The sequence below is a fragment of the Vigna umbellata genome, chromosome 4 (assembly GCF_029865625.1).
Source record: "Vigna umbellata cultivar VRB3 chromosome 4, Vumbellata_1.0, whole genome shotgun sequence".
NCBI classification, from domain to species: domain Eukaryota; kingdom Viridiplantae; phylum Streptophyta; class Magnoliopsida; order Fabales; family Fabaceae; genus Vigna; species Vigna umbellata.
In genome coordinates this window covers 63,022,350-63,044,513 of record NC_142168.1, presented here as the reverse complement: position 1 = coordinate 63,044,513, position 22,164 = coordinate 63,022,350, and the positions used below count along the sequence as shown (strand labels likewise).

General features: G+C 33.0%; 1 protein-coding gene across 1 annotated transcript; it reads left to right on the top strand.

Moving 5' to 3' along the window:
• The first annotated feature begins 1,252 nt into the window (after positions 1-1,252).
• On the top strand, positions 1,253-3,252 carry LOC148200867 (putative serine/threonine-protein kinase). The gene is made up of 6 exons (XM_088111824.1): positions 1,253-1,325; positions 1,409-1,536; positions 1,679-1,895; positions 1,999-2,236; positions 2,331-2,478; positions 2,657-3,252. The coding sequence occupies exons 1-6, from the start codon at positions 1,268-1,270 to the stop codon at positions 2,981-2,983; spliced, it is 1,116 nt and encodes a 371-aa protein (XP_087967950.1). The 5' UTR covers positions 1,253-1,267; the 3' UTR covers positions 2,984-3,252.
• Positions 3,253-22,164: the final 18,912 nt, after the last annotated feature.

The window sequence follows — 22,164 nt, the reverse complement described above, 5'->3', positions numbered from 1 at the left end:
ATAATTATGTCAATTAAGTTAAACATATAACTTGATCACCTTAAGTAAATGTTTATATATATATATATATATATAGTATGTGTTTTGTAAAAGACATCATGCGCTCTTAATTTGTCAGATGCATGTGGACCAAATTAAAATGTGTCAAAGCGATCGAATTATAAATTGGGTGAATATGAAACAAATTAATATCATGTAGGAGATAACGATGACAGAAACGACAAAACTTTAACCAATTTAACAAATTTTATAGTAGAAGGAACCAAATTAAAATATTGATTTTCAAAGAAAAGGAATGATAGGTTTAACCTTCAAATTAATATTACAAATTGTAATAAATTAAGAACACCTAAAGCTCTATTCATATTAGATTAACGAAAGTGTCTTTATTTTGAACGTGATACTTTACTTTTTATTATATTAGTTTTCTCTCGTTTGAAAGAAACTAGTTCTCTTTTTTAGACTTGTGTCGTGATACTATTTTAGTACCTTTTAGTACAAATTTCTGAAACTAATGACAATTTCTTTTAAAGAAATCACGTTTTAACATTGCTCTAAAATGTTAATTTTTTACACACACATTTTTTTTAATTTATTCCTTTTACGTTAAAAATTCTCTTTTGTTTTTTGTTTATTAAATATCAACTGCTCTATACCTGCTCACTGAATTAGAGTTATTACGTTGAAATGACTTAATCTCTATTCTATTGTGATTTGAATAATGATACTTATATGTTTCTTAATATCTCTTCTACCAAACGTTTAAGTTGAATTGTTTTAAATTAAGTCTACTTACCTATTTGTTAGTCAATATATTTATAAAATATCTAAATTAACCACGTTTAAAACACAATATATTTACCATGTTTTTGGGTTAATTTTGCATGGAAGTGGATTGAAAACAAAGTCACTTCACAATAGAGATAAGAAAAACACATTCCCAAAGTTCCATTGTTCATAGTATAATCAATTATTTGTTGGGTTACTCATTAATCTCAGAGAGTTCCAAGTTGCAAGAAGAATGGGTCGTCACACGAGACCTCTGAGAAAAAAAAAATCCAAAATGGGGAAACAAAGAAAAGAAGAAAGTGTCAAAAGCCATAATGAATGCCTACATTACTTAGATGAACCGTGTATTCTCGATTTACCCAAACATGGTCTTTCTCCTTTTCTCCACACGCTCTTCTTCTTCTCTCCTCCAAAAACCTTCATATATAACCCCAAACCTCAATATCAAGGGAGTGTTACATTTATCCCAAGACAAGACATGAAGATTCCTTTTTTCACTTGCTTCTCTTCACCCACCAAAGAACAAAACGAAAGCGGTACACAGCACAACTGATACAAACGTAAAGTTGAAAACTTTGGTTTTTGTTTATTATCTTTGATGTCTTTTCTTTCATTGCAGACTACCCAGAGGAAGAGATCAATGATGGGAGCTTCCGCTTGTTCACTTATGGCGAATTAAAATTGGCCACGCGAAATTTTCATTCCTCGGAGAAGGTTGGAGAAGGTGGCTTTGGCTCTGTCTATAAGGTTAATTATACATTCTCTGATCTCGTTCTTTTGAAAAGTCTGTTCTTTGCTTAATTGGGGCATTGAGATGCAATGTGATTTCATAAAAAATTAACCAAAGGTTTATGTTCTGAGAGACTGATTTGGGTTTTGACTTGTGAAGGGGAGGCTTCTGGATGGTTCTCTTGTGGCTGTGAAGGTGCTTTCGGTTGAGGTGGAATCCATGCGAGGAGAGAGGGAATTTGTGGCGGAATTGGCTACACTTGCAAACATCAAACACCAAAATCTTGTAAGCTTGAAAGGGTGTTGCGTGGAAGGTGTTCATAGGTATTTGGTGTATGATTATATGGAGAACAACAGCCTCTACAAAACTTTCTTAGGTATGATTAATTTCTGTTATGTGTTTCTGAGTTTCCAATTTAGGGGTTGCAGTTGGAGGCAGAAGTTATAATGGTTCTGTTTTTGTGGCTTTTTGATTGAAAGGTTCGGAGGAGAGAAGAATGAGATTCAGCTGGGAAACAAGGAGGGAAGTATCTATAGGAGTGGCTCGGGGACTTGACTTTCTCCACGAAGAGCTTAAGCCTCATATCGTACACAGAGACATCAAAGCCAAAAATATTCTTCTTGATCAGAATTTCACCCCAAAGGTTTCGGATTTCGGTTTGGCAAAATTGCTGAGAGACGAAGCTTCTTACATCAGCACTCGTGTTGCAGGGACATTGTAAGTTAGAACATTAAGAAACAAAAGACTTGATTCATTAATTTGAATCCTTTTGATTCCATGACTAAAGGGGTTTGTTCTGATAAATGAACAGGGGTTATCTAGCTCCAGAATATGCGAATTCCGGACAGGTTTCAAGAAAATCCGATGTTTACAGCTTCGGAGTGTTACTTCTGCAAATGGTGAGTGGCCTAGCAGTGGTGGATGCGTATCAAGACATTGAACGTTTCATAGTGGAGAAGGTATGAAATGAAATTGAAGTCAAAGAAACCCATAATTGCTTTTAGCTTTGTGGCGTTGGAAAAGGGACTAATTAAAATGGGATTTTTGTTTGTTATGGTTTGGTAAAATGGAATGTGGTGGGTGTGTGTTTGAAGTTTGAAGTTTGAAGTTTGAAGTTGAAGATTATTACAATTGCAGGCGTGGGCAGCTTATCAATCTAACGATCTGTTAAAACTGGTGGATCCCATGTTGAACAAGAATTTTCCCGAGGAGGAGGCCATAAAGTTCTTGAAGGTGGGGCTACTTTGTGTGCAAGAAACAGCGAAGCTTCGGCCACGAATGTCAGAGGTGGTGGAGAAGTTCACCAACAACGTTGACATGAAAGATGTTAAGATTTCGAAACCAGGGTTCGTTGCTGATCTGAGGAACATCAGAATCAGAAACCAAAACTCGTCCCCGGAAACAAGTTCTGCTGGAGCAACCTTCGCAAGCTCCATTTGGAGTTCAGCCAATCTTGCTCGTTAGTTAGATTATTGAACATGTTTTAGGATAGGATCTTAGCTAATTGGTCACATTCTGAAGACCAATGACACGGATTCACACAGTGTTTATAGTCATTTTTTGTTCTTTGGTTTCATTTTTTTTAGTTTTTATTTTGTTGAATGCTTCCCGAGAGACTTCTTCTCTCGCACTAAATGGTCGCATTCGGCGTGCTTGCCGCATAGGGTTCGTACAAAGTGTAGATCCTCAACAATTTTTTCATCAACTTTTTGAAGATGTTAATTATTACTTTATTAACAAGACAGGAAAACAGTCACAAAATGGGATGGGATTTTATGTTGGGATAGACTTTTATATTATAATAATTAATCAACTTTAAATCTAATTCATCAATCTTAAAACAATAGAGCAAAGAGATGATAAGGTCTAAATTATAACTATTTGTTTATTTTAATTTTTTTATATATCTATTCTGTGTGACTTCAACTATGTTAACTAAAAATTCTCACAAAAACAAAAATATTTGTCAATTTAATCATACAAACTTTGGTAGAAGCTAAGTTAAACGTATGCTTAGCCCTTTTAAATAAAAAGGGGAAAGGGAGAGTTTTTTTGTTTTTATTTGGGAAAGGTCATTACATCATAACGTAAGAAGGTGAAATTTGTTTGGCAGTCACTAAGATAACTATAATCAGGGAAGTTGACTTTATAACATCAAATAAAAATTCCCCTTTACGTAAGGCAATCAATTACATTCATAAGAGAAAAGGAAAGGAAAAAAACAACACGTAACAAATAGATTCCACGTCAATCATATTGAGTTAGAACGCAAAATAGTTTTATATTATTATTCAAAAGTTATATAAATGATAATTGTTAATTGGGTTAAATATGTTTTTAGTCCTCAAGTATTATGTTATTTTGGGTTTCGTCCATCTTCCAAAGATTTGTTTATTTTATCTTCTTTTTTAGGAAACTCGAATTTTTAGTCCTCAAAAAGCAACGACGTTAAATTTTCTTTAGGTGGCTAACGATGTGCTACATCCCTATTCCTTTTTCTGAAACGTGGATCCTTTCTTCCTACATCTTCACGCTGAAGCTTCTCTCCCTCCCTTATTCATCTCCATCATCCTTCAACTTTTTCATCGTCGGGTCATCCCCTCTCCCTCCGTCTCTAACTGGTGACAAATCCCTCCTCACCGACCAGATCGGCGCTAACATCTCCCGCTCCGTCTTCATCACCGACGAATACCTTTTCCTTCCTCTGTCTCGTTTCTTCCTCTCACATTCTACAAAAAAAGTAAACTGGTTCTACAAGGATGTCATTATTATCACCAAGAACCAATAGAACCAACAAATAATAATAATAATAATAATAATAAATAATACCACAAACCTGTGGCTACACTTCAAAGGATAAACATGCACATCAAAACCTTTTTTCTTTAAGAAAAACAATATTTATTTTTTATTTTTTTATTTGAAGCAAGTTTCAATTCATAAATAAAGTGCCAATGCATAGATTTGACGTGATATAAAATTGTACATGAAAGTGATAACAATGTGGTAAAAGTAAATGGTAACAGAAGTGTGTAAAAATTCAAATGTCATGGTCTCTTCTGCATTCAGGGGGAAGTTGAGGGTGGCGTTTTCTGTCAGTGCAGTAGTTGTAGATGGTGAATTTCTGACGCATCCATTTGAGTCTTTGTCATTGAGAAGCGTCAAGGTCACAGAACTCTGGTTGGTCCCACCATCTCTTGCCTTATGTGTTGTAGAACTTAGCATTTTTACAAAGGCCTCACACCCATCGATGTGGAACCCCTTGTACACTACTATGAAAGGAACTTTCGAGCAATCTATTTTCTCCAAACCACCCCTTGTTGCCTAGTCATCAGCATGCCACAAACTGTTGTATATCTTCATTGGTTGGTCGAATGGAAACTTCACTCCCAAGTCCTTGTTGTTCTTGAACACCCTGATTGGCACATTGTCAACAAAGAACTTGCATACCCAAATTTCAATCTTTCTCATCAACAACAAAAAAGAAAAGAAACCGAACTTCTGCACCTAGATCAAGTGCGTGCGAGGTGTTTGAACAAAGAAATTGTTAGAAATAGAAAGTTCTTCTTCACCATTATATGTTTGTATTTTCTAGTGATCTTAATATCACACTTATTATTGTAGAATTAGTTTGGTTGTGATGATTTTCCATTAACTAATTAGAAACTCAATATTATTAAAGGTTTAAAGCTTATTAAATGACCTAGCTATTATTAATATTTTCCCCTTTTACAAAAGGTAAATAATAATGTAAAATACATGACTGTCGGAGTTCCCAACCCAGGCATAGGGGAGGGTGTAACCGACCTTGGAGGGGAAGGTGAAATAGTGGAAGCTGCAAATGGCGCAACATAAGTCCTCCATGGTGATGTCCTCGGCCGTGAGGATCAGGTAGATCCCATTATGATGATCAACAGGAAGGGTTTGGCGCAAACGACGGTCGCGATGACCTCCTGCGCAGATATGCACATGAGATGGGTGTCGTGGTAGTAGAGGAGGTCGATGTACTCGCCAGTGATGGAGACAGAGCGAGAGATGTTGGTGCCGGTCTGGTCGGTGTAAAGGGAGACAATTTGCTACTAGTGAAGATGCATGAATGAAGGATTGACACATTTCAGAAAAAGGAAAAGTAATGTGGCATTGTTAGTCACCTCAGAGAAAATTTAATGTCATTGCTTTTTGAGGACTAAAAATTCGAGTTTCCTAAGGAAGATGATTAAAAATGAACAAACTTTTGGAAGACGGAGAAACCCAAAAATCGCGTGATACTTGAGGGACTAAAACATATTTAACCCTTGTTAATTAAGTGAAGTGTAAAGTTTATGCTAGTCTAAATGTTTAAATATTCATTTCCTTCTAATTTTCGTTACATTTTTAAATTGGTTTCCAATTATATTTTAGTCTTAATGAGGTTTCAATTTTTATTTTTTTTAAATTAATTTTTTATATTAATATTGTATCAACAACTATCAATTCATAACTTTTTTTAACTTTTTTAAATTTTTTAATTTTTATTTTATCGTGTCACGTGACACTCTTAGTGTAACGTGGTCGTAGTAGTGTCACAATTTAATATTAGTATCATATGTCTTATATTCAATTTAATCATTATATTTGTTATTTTGATTTAATTTAATTTTAATTTTTTAATAGAGTAACTTTTTTCTCCAAATTTAATTTAATTTTTATATAAATGTTATACAAAAGTTAACATTTTATTAAATATTTTTGAAAATATTTTAAAATTAACTCTAATTATATTATTAAAATATAATTATTATATTTATGTTTAACTTTTCTATTCTATAATTTTTCGTAATGGTTTTATTTTGTTGTCAAACTTATTATTAATGAACATATCTAATTATAAGAAAAAAGTAATAAAAGTATTCAAATATTGAATTACTGACATAGTTATAAAGAAGTAATGATATCTAGTATTGAACTATAAATGTATACAGATTAACTATCTATTAAATTACTTATAATTCAATTTTATAAATTTATATTTTATTTAAATGTGAATATTAAATTTATATTTTGTTACTATGGGTTATGGCCCTTCGATCGGGTAGGATCACATATTGGTTTTAAAGGAATGAGTGATCCAAGCGTAGAAAAGAGTCTCGTCTTTGCAACAGTTAAACAGAGTTAATATGCAGTTAATATTATAACGGCTACTGATGAGTGGTTAAGGTTGACATTAATGACCATTAAGAGGTAAATTAATTGGTAATATCCTTATAAACTCTAAATAGGGGTTTAATTTCGAGGTAAAGTCACTTTTGACTCATAATTAAACTATCATAGACCTCAGAGAAAAAATCTGACTTAAGCGTCGGAATGTATTATGCAGGTCACTCCTTCACCGATCAGTTACACAAAACAAGAAGCGAAGAGAACGTTCGACAGAGATAGAAACTTCACAGGCGACATCCTCATCCCAACTTAATCAAAACATATTTTATATTAACTTAGTTTAAATTTGGTTTTAAAATTTTTAATTTATTTGTATTGATATTTTATAACATCATACTTTAATCTTGTTTTTTTATTTGAATTTATATTCTAAATAATTGTTTATAACTTTATAAGAATAAAATATGCAGTATAGCACTTAATAATTTTTATCTATAAATGTTAGAGTTGTTTTAAAACTAATTTAAAAGAATTTAATAATAATTTTGATTCTAATAAAAGTATTTATATAACATTTAATAATATTAAATGTGGTCTTAATTTGAAAAGAATAAAATTGTTCTATTTAAAAAAAATTAAAATTTAATTAAATCAAAATAACAAATACGAAATAAAATAAATATAAGACATGTGACACCGACACTTATACATGATATCATTAATGTCACGTCACATTAAGAGTGTAATGTGGTGTGGTACTGAAAAAGAATTGATATGGAAGACATTTTTTTAAATGAGATAAAAGTTAAAAATATAAAAATTAATAAATTAGAAAAAGAAATACAAATAACACATACATATCTTTAACATAATTGATAATTACTAACAGAATATACTTAATTACATCAAATTTTCAAACACTCAAACACTGAAACCTAATTAAGAATAAAAAAATTTAGAGAATCAATTAAAATTGATGAAAACTAGAACCAAATATGAATATTTAAACATAGTCTAAAAAAATTTACATTAACAATACATTATCATTACATTAAATAAATTTGATGAAAATTTTAACTTTTTAACTTTTAGTGTACTTAGTTCATATACTTAGAAAGTGAATTTCAATTTCATCTTTCTGATGATTAAGTAATATGATTTTAGGAGAATTATCACATTCTCACCTTATCTATACCTTATAATTTCATCATATTTCCTATTTTAGAATTGATTTTAGTTCATATACTTTATTTTTAATATCTTGTATAAAAGGCTTTAGCACTATAGAGACCAGACTTTAGGTAAATTAAACAACTATTACTAGAAAGTTGTCGCTTTCTGTATCAGTCCGTGCTTTGGTAACCATTTCTCCAAAAACAAGCCGCCAACGTTTTACCGACAACGTTTCTGCGCAGTCATTTTCATGTTCTTTCTTGATTTTCTAGTTTGGTTTAAATTCTATAATATATTCTCTATGTTTTCTACAATAATAGTTTAAGATCTTTTATTAAATAAATATTTTTTAATTATTTTTTTATAGTACAATTTTTTAAAGGAGTTATCTATTATATTTTTAAATTTCTTATCTCAATTTTCTTTATCATATTTTTTCTTTATTATTACAATTAATTATTCTATCTTCATATCAACTAAACTAATGATAAAACTGTAAAAATATATTATTTTGAATTTAAAAAAATAAGAAATGAAAAATTATTAAAAAATGAGAATTTAAACTAATAGTCTTTATTTTAAGCTCCACCTCTTGTTTTGTCTTATTGATGACATCCTTTGACTATGGAAATAACATGATTTTCTCATTTATTGAGATAAACTCCAAATCATAGACGTACGACGTGGAAAGCATGGGGTAGAAACTTTATTTTTGAAGAAACACCTTCAATTGAAATTCCTCTTGTAACCCTCGGTTTTCTATTATTTAGATTTGAGTTTAATTTGAAGGATTAAATATGTTTTAGTTCCTAAACTATCAAATAAATTTGTTTTTAGTACCTCTTTCAAAACAAGATACATTTTAGTCCTCTCCCTAAGGAAACCTTAATTTTTGGTCTTTTAAAACTAACACCGTTAAAACGTTATGATGTAGAGGGTGGATCGGTGTCACGTTCCAAGAGTTAGGAAGGAAAATGGTGAACACACGTGGCAAGACGTTAGCCATATCAGCTGGTTTTTAACGGTGTTAGTTTTGGAGAACAAAAATTAAGATTTTCTTAAGGAAGGAATGACTAAAATGTACCTTACTTTGAAAGAGGAACTAAAAACAAATTTACCTTAATAACCCTAATTTTAATTATGTTGTTTGAAAAAAAAAAGAGTTAATTAAAACAATTCAACTATAATTTTATACAAATTAATAGTCCCATCGCACATCAAATGACAACTTTAACTAAATTTTGTTCTTTTATTACATTTAAAATATTTTCTTAAAACGGTGTTTTTGAGTACCACGAATTTTACATTCTAAATATATTGTTTATCCTGATTCTAAATATGAATTTTACAAATTAATATCATACTCGTTAGTACAAGACTATTTTTGGCTCGACTCACGCAATATCTCCTTTCATAGTATCTCTTCCCTTTGATTCACTTTAAGTTCATATGTATATATATACACGAAGTAATTATTGTTTAACTTATTACATTTTGAACAATTTATTTCATTTCTTGAACAACTAATTTGAAGTTGTTCTAATCAGTAGATTAAGCATATAATTTTTTATATAATTTAAAAATTATTTAATATTTCATTAATTAAGTTTATTTTGACGACTCTTCAAAACAAAACAAAACAAATACTGATTATAAAATTACATATATGTGATTGTTCAATTTATACATTTATTTTACCAACATATTAAATGGGTTTGACTAACATAATTTTATATTAATAAGATAGTATTAACAAAACAATTTCGTAGAAATGTAGTTTTAAATATATATATATATATATATATATATATATATATATATATATATATATATATATATATATATATATATATATATATATATATATATATATATATATATATATATATATATATATATATATATATATATATATATATATATATATATATATATATATATATATATATATATATATATATATATATAAACATTTAGTGTGAAAATGTCAGTAAAAGCTAACAATGTCTTAGTTTGAAACATTGTTGATCGGTAACAGCATGATGATCATTGCATGATGGCATGACAACTACATTTATATCATCGTTGACAAATGCTATACTATTTTTAATTATCCAAACCTCAAATTCAACTTTGTAAAAGTATGTATTAACTTTTAGATTGACTTTTTTATATTAAATATAAATTAATTTAGAACTCCAAGTGTATATGACTGTATGTCTAACATCATCACTCACTTAACGTAAACAATTGTCAACCATTGCAACTTATTGAAAAGGTTATTATTCACCCTTCAACCTTGCATATATGACCAAAGTTAGAGGAAAATATTCTTTGTTAGTCTAGTTCCCACCAATCCACAAATAAAATGGGTATGAATGAATGTCTAAAAATTGTAATTTTAAATTATGAATGAATGAGGAAACAGTGAACCTTCTGTAAATTGTAATTTTAAATTATGAACAAAAAAATATAGAAAGCTTATCGAAAACAATAAAAATTAACAACTATCACCATAAAATATTTGCGAGTTTCATTATTTTAAAACGTATCATCTCTCTAGAAATCACTTTTCTAGAGTTCTCTACCTTCTCTGTAAGAGTTTTTACTCATGAGTCATCTATTTGATGATCAGGAGATGTATAATTGATCACGACATCAAGGACTATAATTCTAGTCGATCAATTTTTGTCATAGAGCAAGTAAGTTTTTACTCATTTTTCCTGCATGTGTAATCATGCTTCTCCTAAGTCATTCTTGGTTCATCTAGAGTTCTAAGCTCTCTGTCCACTTTCAATTTGGTATTTCATAGGTTCGTCTAGAGATTCCTTGCGTTTCATGTAATCGGCGGTGTAAGAATAGTTTGGCCTTATTTCTCTTACCCATGGGGGGTGAATTGGTTTTAATTGAAAATACTTTCTTTTACTATCTTTTGGAAAATCTTCAGAATATTCTTTAACACACAAGACAATAAAGAGAATAATGCAGTAAAAGAGTTAAGGGATAGAAAAACCAACACAAATTTTTATTATGGTTCAGCCAAGCTTACATCCTGTCTTTTTTAACAACCTTAGTTGAAGGGAACCACTATAATGATTGAGTTTACAAGCAAGAATACAGAGACTACCTCACAATGCGCTCTCCTTCCCTACTCTAAATCACTTATAGCAAACAAGAGGTGAACACCCTCACACTCTCACAACCTAGAAAGCAATCTCAACTTTCTGTCACCTTAAAGCAATCCTAACTCTAAGAAAACCTTGAGAGCAATCCCAACTCTCAATGAGAACAAACACAGTTCTCTCCTCTGGCACAAACGCACAGAAACTCAATCTACAAATTGAAAAAGATAAACTTGATCTTCATAGCAAACACTCCAATAGTGCAGATATGATCAAAAACCTTTGAGCACAGTTATTGACAGAATCTTGATGTATTAACCCATATTTGATCCTCGATTCTTCAAGATGGTTCTTGGACGCTTTCTGTAATCAAAACTCAATCAAATGTTAGTTATGAAATTGAATATATTCTGTTCGGTGTATTGAAACAGCGCGCAAAACAAATATTTATAGGATTTTTAAAATCCTAACACATTTTAATCGATTACCAAATTAATGTAATCGGTTAAGTATTTAACAGTCGTATGCCATATTTACATTAAAATAGATTTAACTGATTAAGCAATTAATGTAATTGATTATTCATTTATTGTAAGTCAAAACAATTTAACATATGACCATTATGACAGTTAAGACTTAACATGAAAACAATTTTCAATATGTACCAGATTTAACTGATTAAGGAAATAATCCTCTTTATTGAGTAACTTAAACAAAATTAAAATGCATTTGATACCTTAAGAAAGAAAGAGAAGTAGGTTCAAAACAATTATCAAAATTTTCTTTTCAAGTTAAAAACTCCCCCTTAATTTGACAAACCATACTTTACCAAGTTTTGGTGCACACCTAAAAACTTCTTCCTTCAATTTGAAATAACTTGCAAAATAGAAAAATAATATTTTGGTACCCAAAAATACTTATTTGGGTCCTTTAAAGTTAGAGACAGGTTATTTTATAATAGGAATCCATGCATATATTCCATTTGGAACATCATAATGTTTTATTCTACATTTATTTGATGTATGACCATTTTTCATGCAATAAAAACAAGTAACAACATTTCGGTTCCTATAATTTCTATTTTTATAATTATAATCATAATAATAATTTTGATTATAACGAGAAACATACTTGATTTTATTTTTATAATTATAATTATAATCATGATAATTATAATTATATTTAGGAACACTTTTAATTTTATTACCATAATTATAATTGTAGTAATTATAATTATTTTTAGGAACATATTTTACAACCTTTTTAATTTTTGAATTATTACTACTTTCAACATTTGTTGTTTTATCAAGAGGCTTCTTTTTATTTAAACAAGAAATACATTCTTCAATTTGGTATATTTTCCTTTTTCATAATATAAAATCTTGCTTTTCAATTCTTTATTTTCTTCAAGAACTTTTTCATGATTTGATTTTAATTCTTTAAAATTCTTCTTTAATTTTTTATGAGCATTATTTAGTTTCTCTGATTCACATAATAATTCTTTATACGTATCAAGTAATTCCCTTTCACTATAATCTGAATTTTAAGAATCGCTAGAGATACTTACTTGACTTTTAGAGATGTCATCATCAACCATCCGACATATGTTGGCTTGCTAATCAGAGTCGTTTGAGCTTGTTGTAGAATCATTGTCTTCCTCCCAAACAATATATTCCTTCTTTTTCTTAAAGAATTTCTTATGGCCTCTTTCTTCACCCTTCTTTGGATTTGGACAATCTGCCTTCATGTTTCCTTTCTCTCCGCAATCGTAGCAACGATAGTTTGATGATGATTCCTTGTTTTCCTTCTTTCCATTTTTAAATCTTCTTTTTCCCTTGGACTTCATGAACTTGTTAAATTTCTTAATAAAGAGATCCATATTTTCTTCATCTTCTTCAGAGTCATCTTCTTCATTGAGATATTTGCTTTTATCAATGTCAGATTTGAACGCCATAGTCTTTTTCTTTCCTTTCTCTTCATCCTCGTTTAATATCTTGAGATCCAGTTCATGTTCTCTCACCTTACCAAACAATACAGCCATTGACATGGTGTTGAGATTTTGTGACTCACTGATTGCAGTCACCTTTGGTTGTCAAGACCTGTCCAAAGATTTAAGAACTTTTATATTTAATTCATCATTATCAAAGGACTTACCTAACCCAATGAGATGATTCACTATGTGAGTGAAGCATTTTTAGACATATATAATTGTTTCTCCCTGCTTCATTCAGAACATCTCATACTCTTGGACTAGAGTATTTCTTCTGGCTCTTCTAACATCATCAATTCCTTCATGGTTGAGATCCTATCAAATTTATCAACAGTTAAAGTAGATGATGTTATGTTACGAGCCCTTACATCCTGTTGGGATCTTCTTCTATCATCAGCATTCCATTGTTTTCGCGGTTTGGATTCCTGCAAATTGTTAATAAATACAATATGAACAAAAGGACCATTTGTGACAATTTCCCAAATCTCACTATCAATAGATTCCATGAAAATTTGCATTTTCACTTTCCAAAAGGCATAGTTTTCTCAAGTAAACAATGGAGGTCTATTGATAGAGGCACCCTCAACAAAGGTTTGATGTTGCCCAGACACTTTTGAAAAAATAAATTTGAATAACTATCAAAACAAGCTCTGATGCCAATTGTCAGAGCAGCGCAATGGAATGGTTAACGCGTTCAACAAACCAAGAGGGAGGTGAATTGATTTTTTATCTCAAATTGTTATTTTAATAATTTTCTCAAGTAAATATAAAAATTCCTTAAAACAATTTAAACAAATTAAAGAGTAAGGAAGAGAGAAATTGCACAGGTGTTAACACTTCGACAAGTGAATCGAATCGTATCAAGTAATAATAAATGGTAAGATCAAGTATCGTTTCCCAAGAGACTCACGACACGAAAGAGTTATGTAATCGCTTAACCAATTAAGACTTAAGAACAATTTTTGGGGTTTTTGAATGCAAATGCAATAAAAGTAAACATGAATGCAAATTTAATCAACTGAGGCTAAACACAAAGGTGAATGGATGATATTGAAAATATGAGATGAATATGTTGTTGGGGTTTAGATTTCACCTAATCACTCTCATGCATATAAGAATTCATCTTCTTCATTAATGTTAATGTCACTTTCTAATTTACCTTAAACTCGATGTCTCGGTGAAGAAAGCCTACTCTTAATTACTAGATCACAATGTCTTGTATCCCCAACAATTAATTATGCATTACATTCGCACAGAAGCTTAAAGGCAACCAACCCTCCTATCCCTATGTCTAGGTAATATTGCTTTTGGGAGAATTTCCCCAGTTCTAGATTTTCCCATATGTGTCTGTCAATACCAAATTTCGTCCGGATTGGTTTTTGGCTTTATCATATTCTATTGTCTTATATTCTATTATTTACTCATTTTCATTTACATTGTCATTTTCATTTCTTTTCTTTTATTTTATTCTTATTTTCTTTTTAGTATTCTATTTTTATTTTATTTTACTTCTCCTTTCATAATTTTCATTTTTAAACTTTGTTTTTATTTTTTATTTTTATTTTTAGTTTTGTTCTAATATAATTAATATCATAGTTTTTAAAAAAAAATGAAAAGAAAAAGGTTTGGAAGGTCTCATTTTTGTCTTCAGTAAAAAAAAAAGAAAGAAAAGGTTTGGTGGAGAAAAGGACAACGCGTGTGTTGGACGGGAGGGAGCAGAAAACGGTTTCTGCAGGTAAGGATTACAGAGCGGGGCAGAGGCAGCACCACACACACTGACACACGCTCCCGTTTGCTCCTCTCATCCGAAACCACCCCAATAACATCACCGACACCACGCCTCAGTGCTAAAAGAAAAACGACCGTTCCCCAACCTTCATCCTCATTCCTTCATTCTCCATTGCCTCCAACACCCATCATCATCCATCCCCTGCTGCAACTCCCACTCGCCATCACGGGCACACACACAACTCTCAATTCCTCTCTGGATTCGCTCAACAGAAACTATTCCTCCAGCACACACATCACAAAATCTCATTCTCCCACCCAACTTCAACTTCATCTTCCAACTATCAAGAACCCCAAAACCATTTTCATACAGAGAGGGAAGAACATTCGATAGTCATCTCTCGCACACAAATTGATTCCTCTTTGTCTTCATGACATCCATTTCCACTGGCACAGAGAAACACCTTCTTCATCATCCATTTATTTTCCATTCTCCCCCTATCTTGTTCAACACCTGAACAACAATTCATCTTTTATTCTCCCTCTCTATCTTGTTCAACACCCGAAGAACAGAGAAAAGCTCACTCATTTTCCTAGGCTCTTCCCACGCAGCTGCAAAGATGAAGAGACGTGCAAGTGTTTCGTTTTGGGGCTGGTTGGCAACGTGAACAATCTGTGCGAGGAGAAGAAGCAGGCTGACATAAGGTTTGAACGCTAATGGCTCACTGTCTGGTCCGTCCTAATTGTTAGCATTTGTTTTTGGGGTTCTTTTTATTTTATTTATGCAGGTGTATGGATCTGAGGATGGCCTACACTTTGTTCACGGAGGCTAGTGATTTGGTGTGACGGTATGAAGGCTGAGGAAGAGGATGCCTCTGACTCATGAGAGAAGAAGAAGATTTCTACAAATGAAGAGAGAAAAAGAAACCAAGGTTTCTGCTTTAAAAGAAATTGGACCTGGGCCAAGCTTTTCCTCAATATCGGTTCTAATCTATATATCTTTGGTTTTATTAGATTTGTTTTTTTATGTTTTTATTTTACTTTATGCAACCGTATATGTATTTTTGTGATTGTTTTTGCTTTGATTTTTTTTCTTTTTTCTCTCACCGTAATTATTTGTCACACGTACACTTTTCTTGCACAGTTTATTTTACTATTATATTAGTATGTTTTCACATTCATTTATTTTTTATACTTATTTTCTATACTTATGTAACTATTATTTGTTCATAAAATATAAAAAGGATAAAAATTAAAAAAAACTATAAAAAAATAGATTTAATAGTTTTTAGTGTTTAAAATTCTTCTTTTATTTAATAACTAAATAAGCTCTTATTTCATTTTAAGCAATTATTTTTATATGATAAAGATTACCTAAAAATAAAAAATTTATAAAATATAAAAAATTAAAAAATTTTAATTATGGTTTTCGCGTATTTCAAAAAGAGTATAAGTACTCGTGCGATCGTTCGCATCAGCCTAGTACTTAATATCTTCCATCTAAAAATTAAATAATGGTATGAGTGCTCGTGCGATCGTCCGCATCGGCCTAGCATTCAATTCTCCTAAGTCTTTCTAGAAATTTAAATAATGATATGAGTATTCGTGCGATCGTCCGCATCAGCCTATTACTTAATATCCTCAACCTTAAAAATTAAATGATGGTATGAGTGCTCGTGCGATCGTCCGCATCAGCCTAGCACTCAATACTCTCAAGTCTTCCTAAATAAGTAGATAACGGTATGAGTGCTCGTGTGATCGTTCGCATTGCCCTAGTGCTTAATATCGTTATTTCTCTTTTAAAAAAATAATTAAAAATATTTAAATATCATTCTAAAGGTATGAGTACTCGTGTGACCGTCCGCGTCGGCCTAGTACTCATTACCTTCTTTTTCTCAAAAATATATAAAAAAAAAGATATAAAATCTTCAAAAGCCAAAAACATCAACACTTTCAACCAAACAAATATTCTTTTAGCCAGAACTACGTGATCCTTGATTCTCCATCAAGAGTGGAGATACGTAGGAGCAAGGCTAGTCCTTGTCAGGTTCACTTCCCCAAAAGTCCAAATTTATCCTTAATCATTTTCCAAACAAATTTTCTAAATAATTTCTAAAACAAACTTTTCAAGCAGTTTCCAAAAGAACTACGTAACCCTGATTTCTCATTTTGAGTGAGAATACGTAGGAGCAAGGTCAATCCTTGTCGGGCCCAAAAAACAAAAAAATATATTTTGTTTATTTAGAATTTTATTTTAGGGGATAGTTAAAGATTTTGAAAACCACATCATATTCGCGCATTTAGTTAAAGGTACTGCCTTAGGGTAGGCGTTGTAGGGTGCTAACGCCTTCACTACACGTAACCGACTCCTGAACCCAGAATCTGGTTTTCGTGGATTGTGTCTTATCATATTATGGTTTTTCCGTAGTTTTCCATAATAAACTATGGTGGCGACTCCAAATCTCTTTTCAAAATCCGTTTCCTTTTTTGGATCGTCGTCCCGTCGCGATTTCGGTTGCGACAGATGGCGACTCCACTGGGGACTGTAGAGAGTCAAGCCATTTAATTATATGCACGAACTCGATGTGGTTTTTCTTTATGTTTTCCTTTCCTTTTTCTTTATCTATGTTTGATATTTATAATAATTTCATGTGAGTTGTTTTGCTTGTTCTTTGAAAAATCGTTGTATGTTGAACCCCAGGGTAGAAACCATGTTTATATTTGGCTGGGAATTTTTCTGGTTGTTTTGCAGGTGGGGGTTTGGGTATGCATTGCATTCTCCCTTCACACACACACACATTATGCATATCATGAGTGGGACCCTATACTCAGGTTCGAGTGCAACTTAGAATTAGAGGGGTTGTGCAGCGGTGCCATTCTGGACATACTTCCTGTTTGGCTATCGTGAGAACCCCAGCTAGAGTTTGTTCTCTTCACTTGTGTCTCCGCATCTAGTTGATTACTCGACTGTTGTGGAGATGTTGTGAAGGGGGCCATAGCTCTAGTGACCATCGATCTTTAGGTTCAGGGAACTATCCTTGTGAGATTGCATATACTTAACCTTGAATCTTAAGTGTTGAACCTTCTCTAGGGCACGAAGGGAGATTTGTGCAGTCTTGTAACCCTCATTTTCACTTAACAAAACCACGCACCTTGTACATATCATCATATCTCTTTATACATTTTTTTTCTTTCTTCTTTTTTCCTTCTTTCTTTTTTAGCTCATGCTTTTTATGGTCTTGTCACATTTTGTGGATTCTAGTCGAGAAATTATAAATTTGTGACTAAGCCTTTAAGATAAAATGGAAATTAACATGAGATCTGAAGTCAAGGGGGGTTCAAGTTCAGACATTTTAAAGGAAATGTTAGCCATTGAAGTAAAGGAGGGTAATATGGATGGCCTGAAAGAGTTGCTGAAGAAAATGAAGACAACCCAAAAGGATGCATTCAGGAAGGAGTATGAGAATTTGTTGAGCCTGTTGAAGGTGGATGTTCAAACATTGACCATTATTGTTTTAGTCCAGTACTATGAACCACCACTTAGATGTTTCACTTTCTGGGATTTCCAATTGGTGCCTATGATGGAAGAATTTGAGCAAATCTTAGAATTACTTCTCGAGGGCAAAGCTCCATACAATTTACCTTGGGCAGTTTACCCATGTCTTGCAGCTAATGAGAATTATAAAAGTACACCATGTGAAGTTGGAGAGAGAGAGTTCATGCTTAAGGGTAAAGCGAGGAGCCTTCCTCGGGGTTACTTAGAGTGGTACATGTATCGTTCGACTAAGGAGGAAAGGTGGGAAACAACTACGAGTGTACTATCTCTTATCCTCTATGGTGTCATATTCTTTTCTAATATCATGGATTTTGTCGGCTACGTCGTCATGAATGCATTTGTGGGATACAAAGTTCGCTCTAAAGAATCTAGTCAGTATTGTCCTAACTGAAGTTTCCAAGACCCTTAGTCAAGGTTATGAGCGATGCAGAAAGAAGATCTCTCGCATGAGTAAGACACATTGAATGCTACCTGTCCCTTGGGTGAGCTATTGTAGTGTAAACCAAAGATGAAAAAGGGAAATGTATGAGCGCAACTCTGTGTAGGCTTAGAGGAGGAAAAGTTTAAATGACGTGTTTTCTTGGGAGCAAAGATCGTGTATCATACACCATTGCAGGAGTTATCCTGATGCCCCCTCATGGGTATCCAATATTGTGTATTAATTACATCCGTGTGTCAACACAAAAACAATTTGGGTATCCTGTGAGAGGATTGCCAACGCCTGCATCTCTTGCCACATTGCAGATCTTATGAGGAATGAACCTTTGCTGAAATGCTTCATCAAGTTAGGGACGCTTGGGGCAATGTTCTTCACTGCGAAAGAGGCCCAAGATCATGGACTGTTAATGAAAGATTCATTTAGCCAATGGATCGTAGAAAGAGTTAAGACAATCCAGTTGCCATTCGAGTTAATCTCCCCTGACCCAAAGTGTGAAAAGAAATTTCACAGTGATGAACAATGTGAAAGCAGCAGTGGCAAAACTAGAGAAGAAATGTCATCGAGCTAAGAAAAAAGAGACATCAAGAATTGGTAATTCAGTTGAAGGGGCATATTGTTGATCAAGGGCGAATTAGATGATAAGTCTATCACATCTAGCTTCCCTCGCCAATGAAGCCATTGAAGGTGTTCCGAAGTTATTAACTGATCTTGAGTATGTAGTGTCAATCTTTAACCCGCCTGAGGGGATTGAAACTTTCCTCAATTGCTGCAAGAGCTGACTAAAGAAATAAAGAATGTGATGGATAAGGCCCGAGATGGTTGACCAAGACTCTCTATGCTTCACATTTTGTGAACTTCTGGATGTGGTGGATGTTTCATTGTATGAACCACCCTGTTGACTCTATTTCGTGTTAATTTCCAAACTATACCGGGGCAATGTTTCCACAGCTTTATAATTTTTGACTAAAGTATTTGAACTACATTGTCTTTTCTTTTTCTTTTCATTTTTATTTTCTTTTTCTTAATTTGTTTCATCTAATTAAAAAAAACTTAAAAATACGGCTAAACAACCAAGATACCCTAAAGGACTTGAGCCAGTTACAGAATCTTGGAGAACCAAGGAGAAGTTCAAGAAGGGATGAAAGTTGATATCCAACGATTGAAAGAACAAATGAGCTGAATCCTAGAGCTTCTAAATGTCTTACAAAGCCTTGTAGATGCGCGCGCATCACGAGCGCAACAAAGAGTTCTAGGAGCACAAACTTTCCCTCCTTATGGTCTCCCCTAGAATTACATTACACCCTTGGGAGTGGACTTGGGACAACTTTGCATGCAAAAGGCCAAAATAATACAGTGAAAGAGGCAACAAGCTTAGGGCAACCACTTTCATGGTCCCTACAGAAATGATTCAGCCCATTGTAGTGAGCAAGACAATGACAAAGCAACCTAAGTTGAAATCTTCTCCTCATGTCGTTACGCCAATGGATGTTGAGGCTGGCAGACGTAAATTGGAGATGTTGGAAAAGGGCAAGAGTCATAGAAGTTGGAGGACGCCTTAACTTTGAAAATGTCGAAGGGCTATGCTTAGTCTCAGAGGTGGTGATACCTCCTAAAGTTTAAATTACCTGGAGGGACCACTTGTCTTCAGAGCCATCTCATGACGTATGTGAAGAAAATTGTTCACGCATGTGATGAAACGTTGCTAATTCATTTCTTCTAAGGTAGATTGGCTGGCATGACACCAAACTGGGGCACTCACCTTGAATAGTCGTGCATCCCGTGTTGGGAGGATTTGGTGGATGCTTTCTTGAGGCAGTACAAATATATCAGGGATGGGGCACTTGATAGATTACAACTGCAGACCTTAATGAAGGAGTCCAAATTGTTCAAAGAATATGCCAAAGGTGGAAAGAGACTGTTGCTCAAATGAAGTTTCATGAGAGTGACAGGGAAATGGTTCCCATATTCCTCAATACTCTGTAATCACCCTTCTGTGAGACCATGGTGAGCAGTGTTTCCCTAAACTTTACAAACTTGGTGATAATCAGATAAAGAATTAAAATTTGTGTGAAGACTGAAAAGATCGCTCAAGGTCCTACCATGGTAGTAAATGTGAACAAGTCTGGTTTAAGCTTGGGATAAGGAGAGAAGAAAGAGCTCAATCACATCCCATCGCTCAAATACCGTTGGCCTACCCTTTGAAACCGTTCTGAGGAAAATTGGAGACTAGACCCAAACTCAATTTCCTACCAAGCCGCCAATCAAAAAATATTGATCAAGACGAAAGGCATATGAGTTTCACTCCTAACCTTCTGACTTATGCAACGTTTCTTCCAAGTCTCCTACATAAAAGGCTTGGTCTCTACTTGTTACATGAAGTCTTTAAAGCCTCAATACCTCAAGACTCGTGATACATCATACACAAAAGGTGATTACCATGGAGTGGCTATCGGTCATTCCACCAAAAGTGCTGGTGGTTCAAGCACAAAGGCAAACTTTGATTCATTCAAGATGATTAAAGTGTGAAGAAAGTCAACCCAACACTGAGGCAAGGCTTGAGAATGCCTCCACAAATGCCATGAAGAAATGAAGTGGGCTTTAAGACCACATAAGAAAGCATAAGTCATTAAACAAATGAATTTGATGTTGTGAAGTGTCTTGCTATAGAGAAGTATGCTCATCGGTATCACGTCTTCATCCATGACTTTCAATGTGAACGTTCACTATGGAGTTTCTCCAAGTACTACTGGAAATTGAGTCCTAAAAGGGTAAAAAAAAAGGAGAAAAAAAAGAAAGAAATAAGACGAAATCAATCTTGAGTCACTTGTCTTTCTTGTGAATCGTCAAACTCTTGTTTTTTGAAAATAGAAAAAGGAAAAATGATGAATAATCAAAAAGAAAATTGGGATGTCAAGTTTTTCTGAGGTCAAATGTTTAAAAATAACAATTTGATGTTTTCTTTCAAGATGTTTGTGCACGTGTTGCTTGAAAGCCTTCACCCTTCACTTTCTCTAAAATAAAGGCATTTTCCCCAACAAACATTATCACTGTCCTCAGTAACAAACCTTTACACTGGGGCAGATTGGCCGAACCAAAATTACTCTCGCTTGTGCTAGTTAGGTGATCCCTAAATTCATTGAGACAAAGAAAAGAACTTTCAAAAAGCGAATACATCCACTAGATTGAAAATCCGAAATGACGGTAAAAAAAAGAAAAAAAAAGAAAAGAAAAAAAACAACTCACGTTGAGGTCATTTAATCGTAGAGTTAATCTTTTGAAAATAAGGCATTCAAATTTCAAAATGATGTGTGGCCTCCTTTCTTTATCCAAAAAAAAAAACAAAAAAGAGAGCAAAAACTATAACCATTGTTACCCCGTTTGAGCCAAAAATAAATTCCTTTTCAAATTATCCCCAAGCAAGGGTTGTCACCAGGTAGAAGTCAACACATGATGCAAATGAAGAGCACTCAATGATCAAACGAAGAAATTTCATCAAGA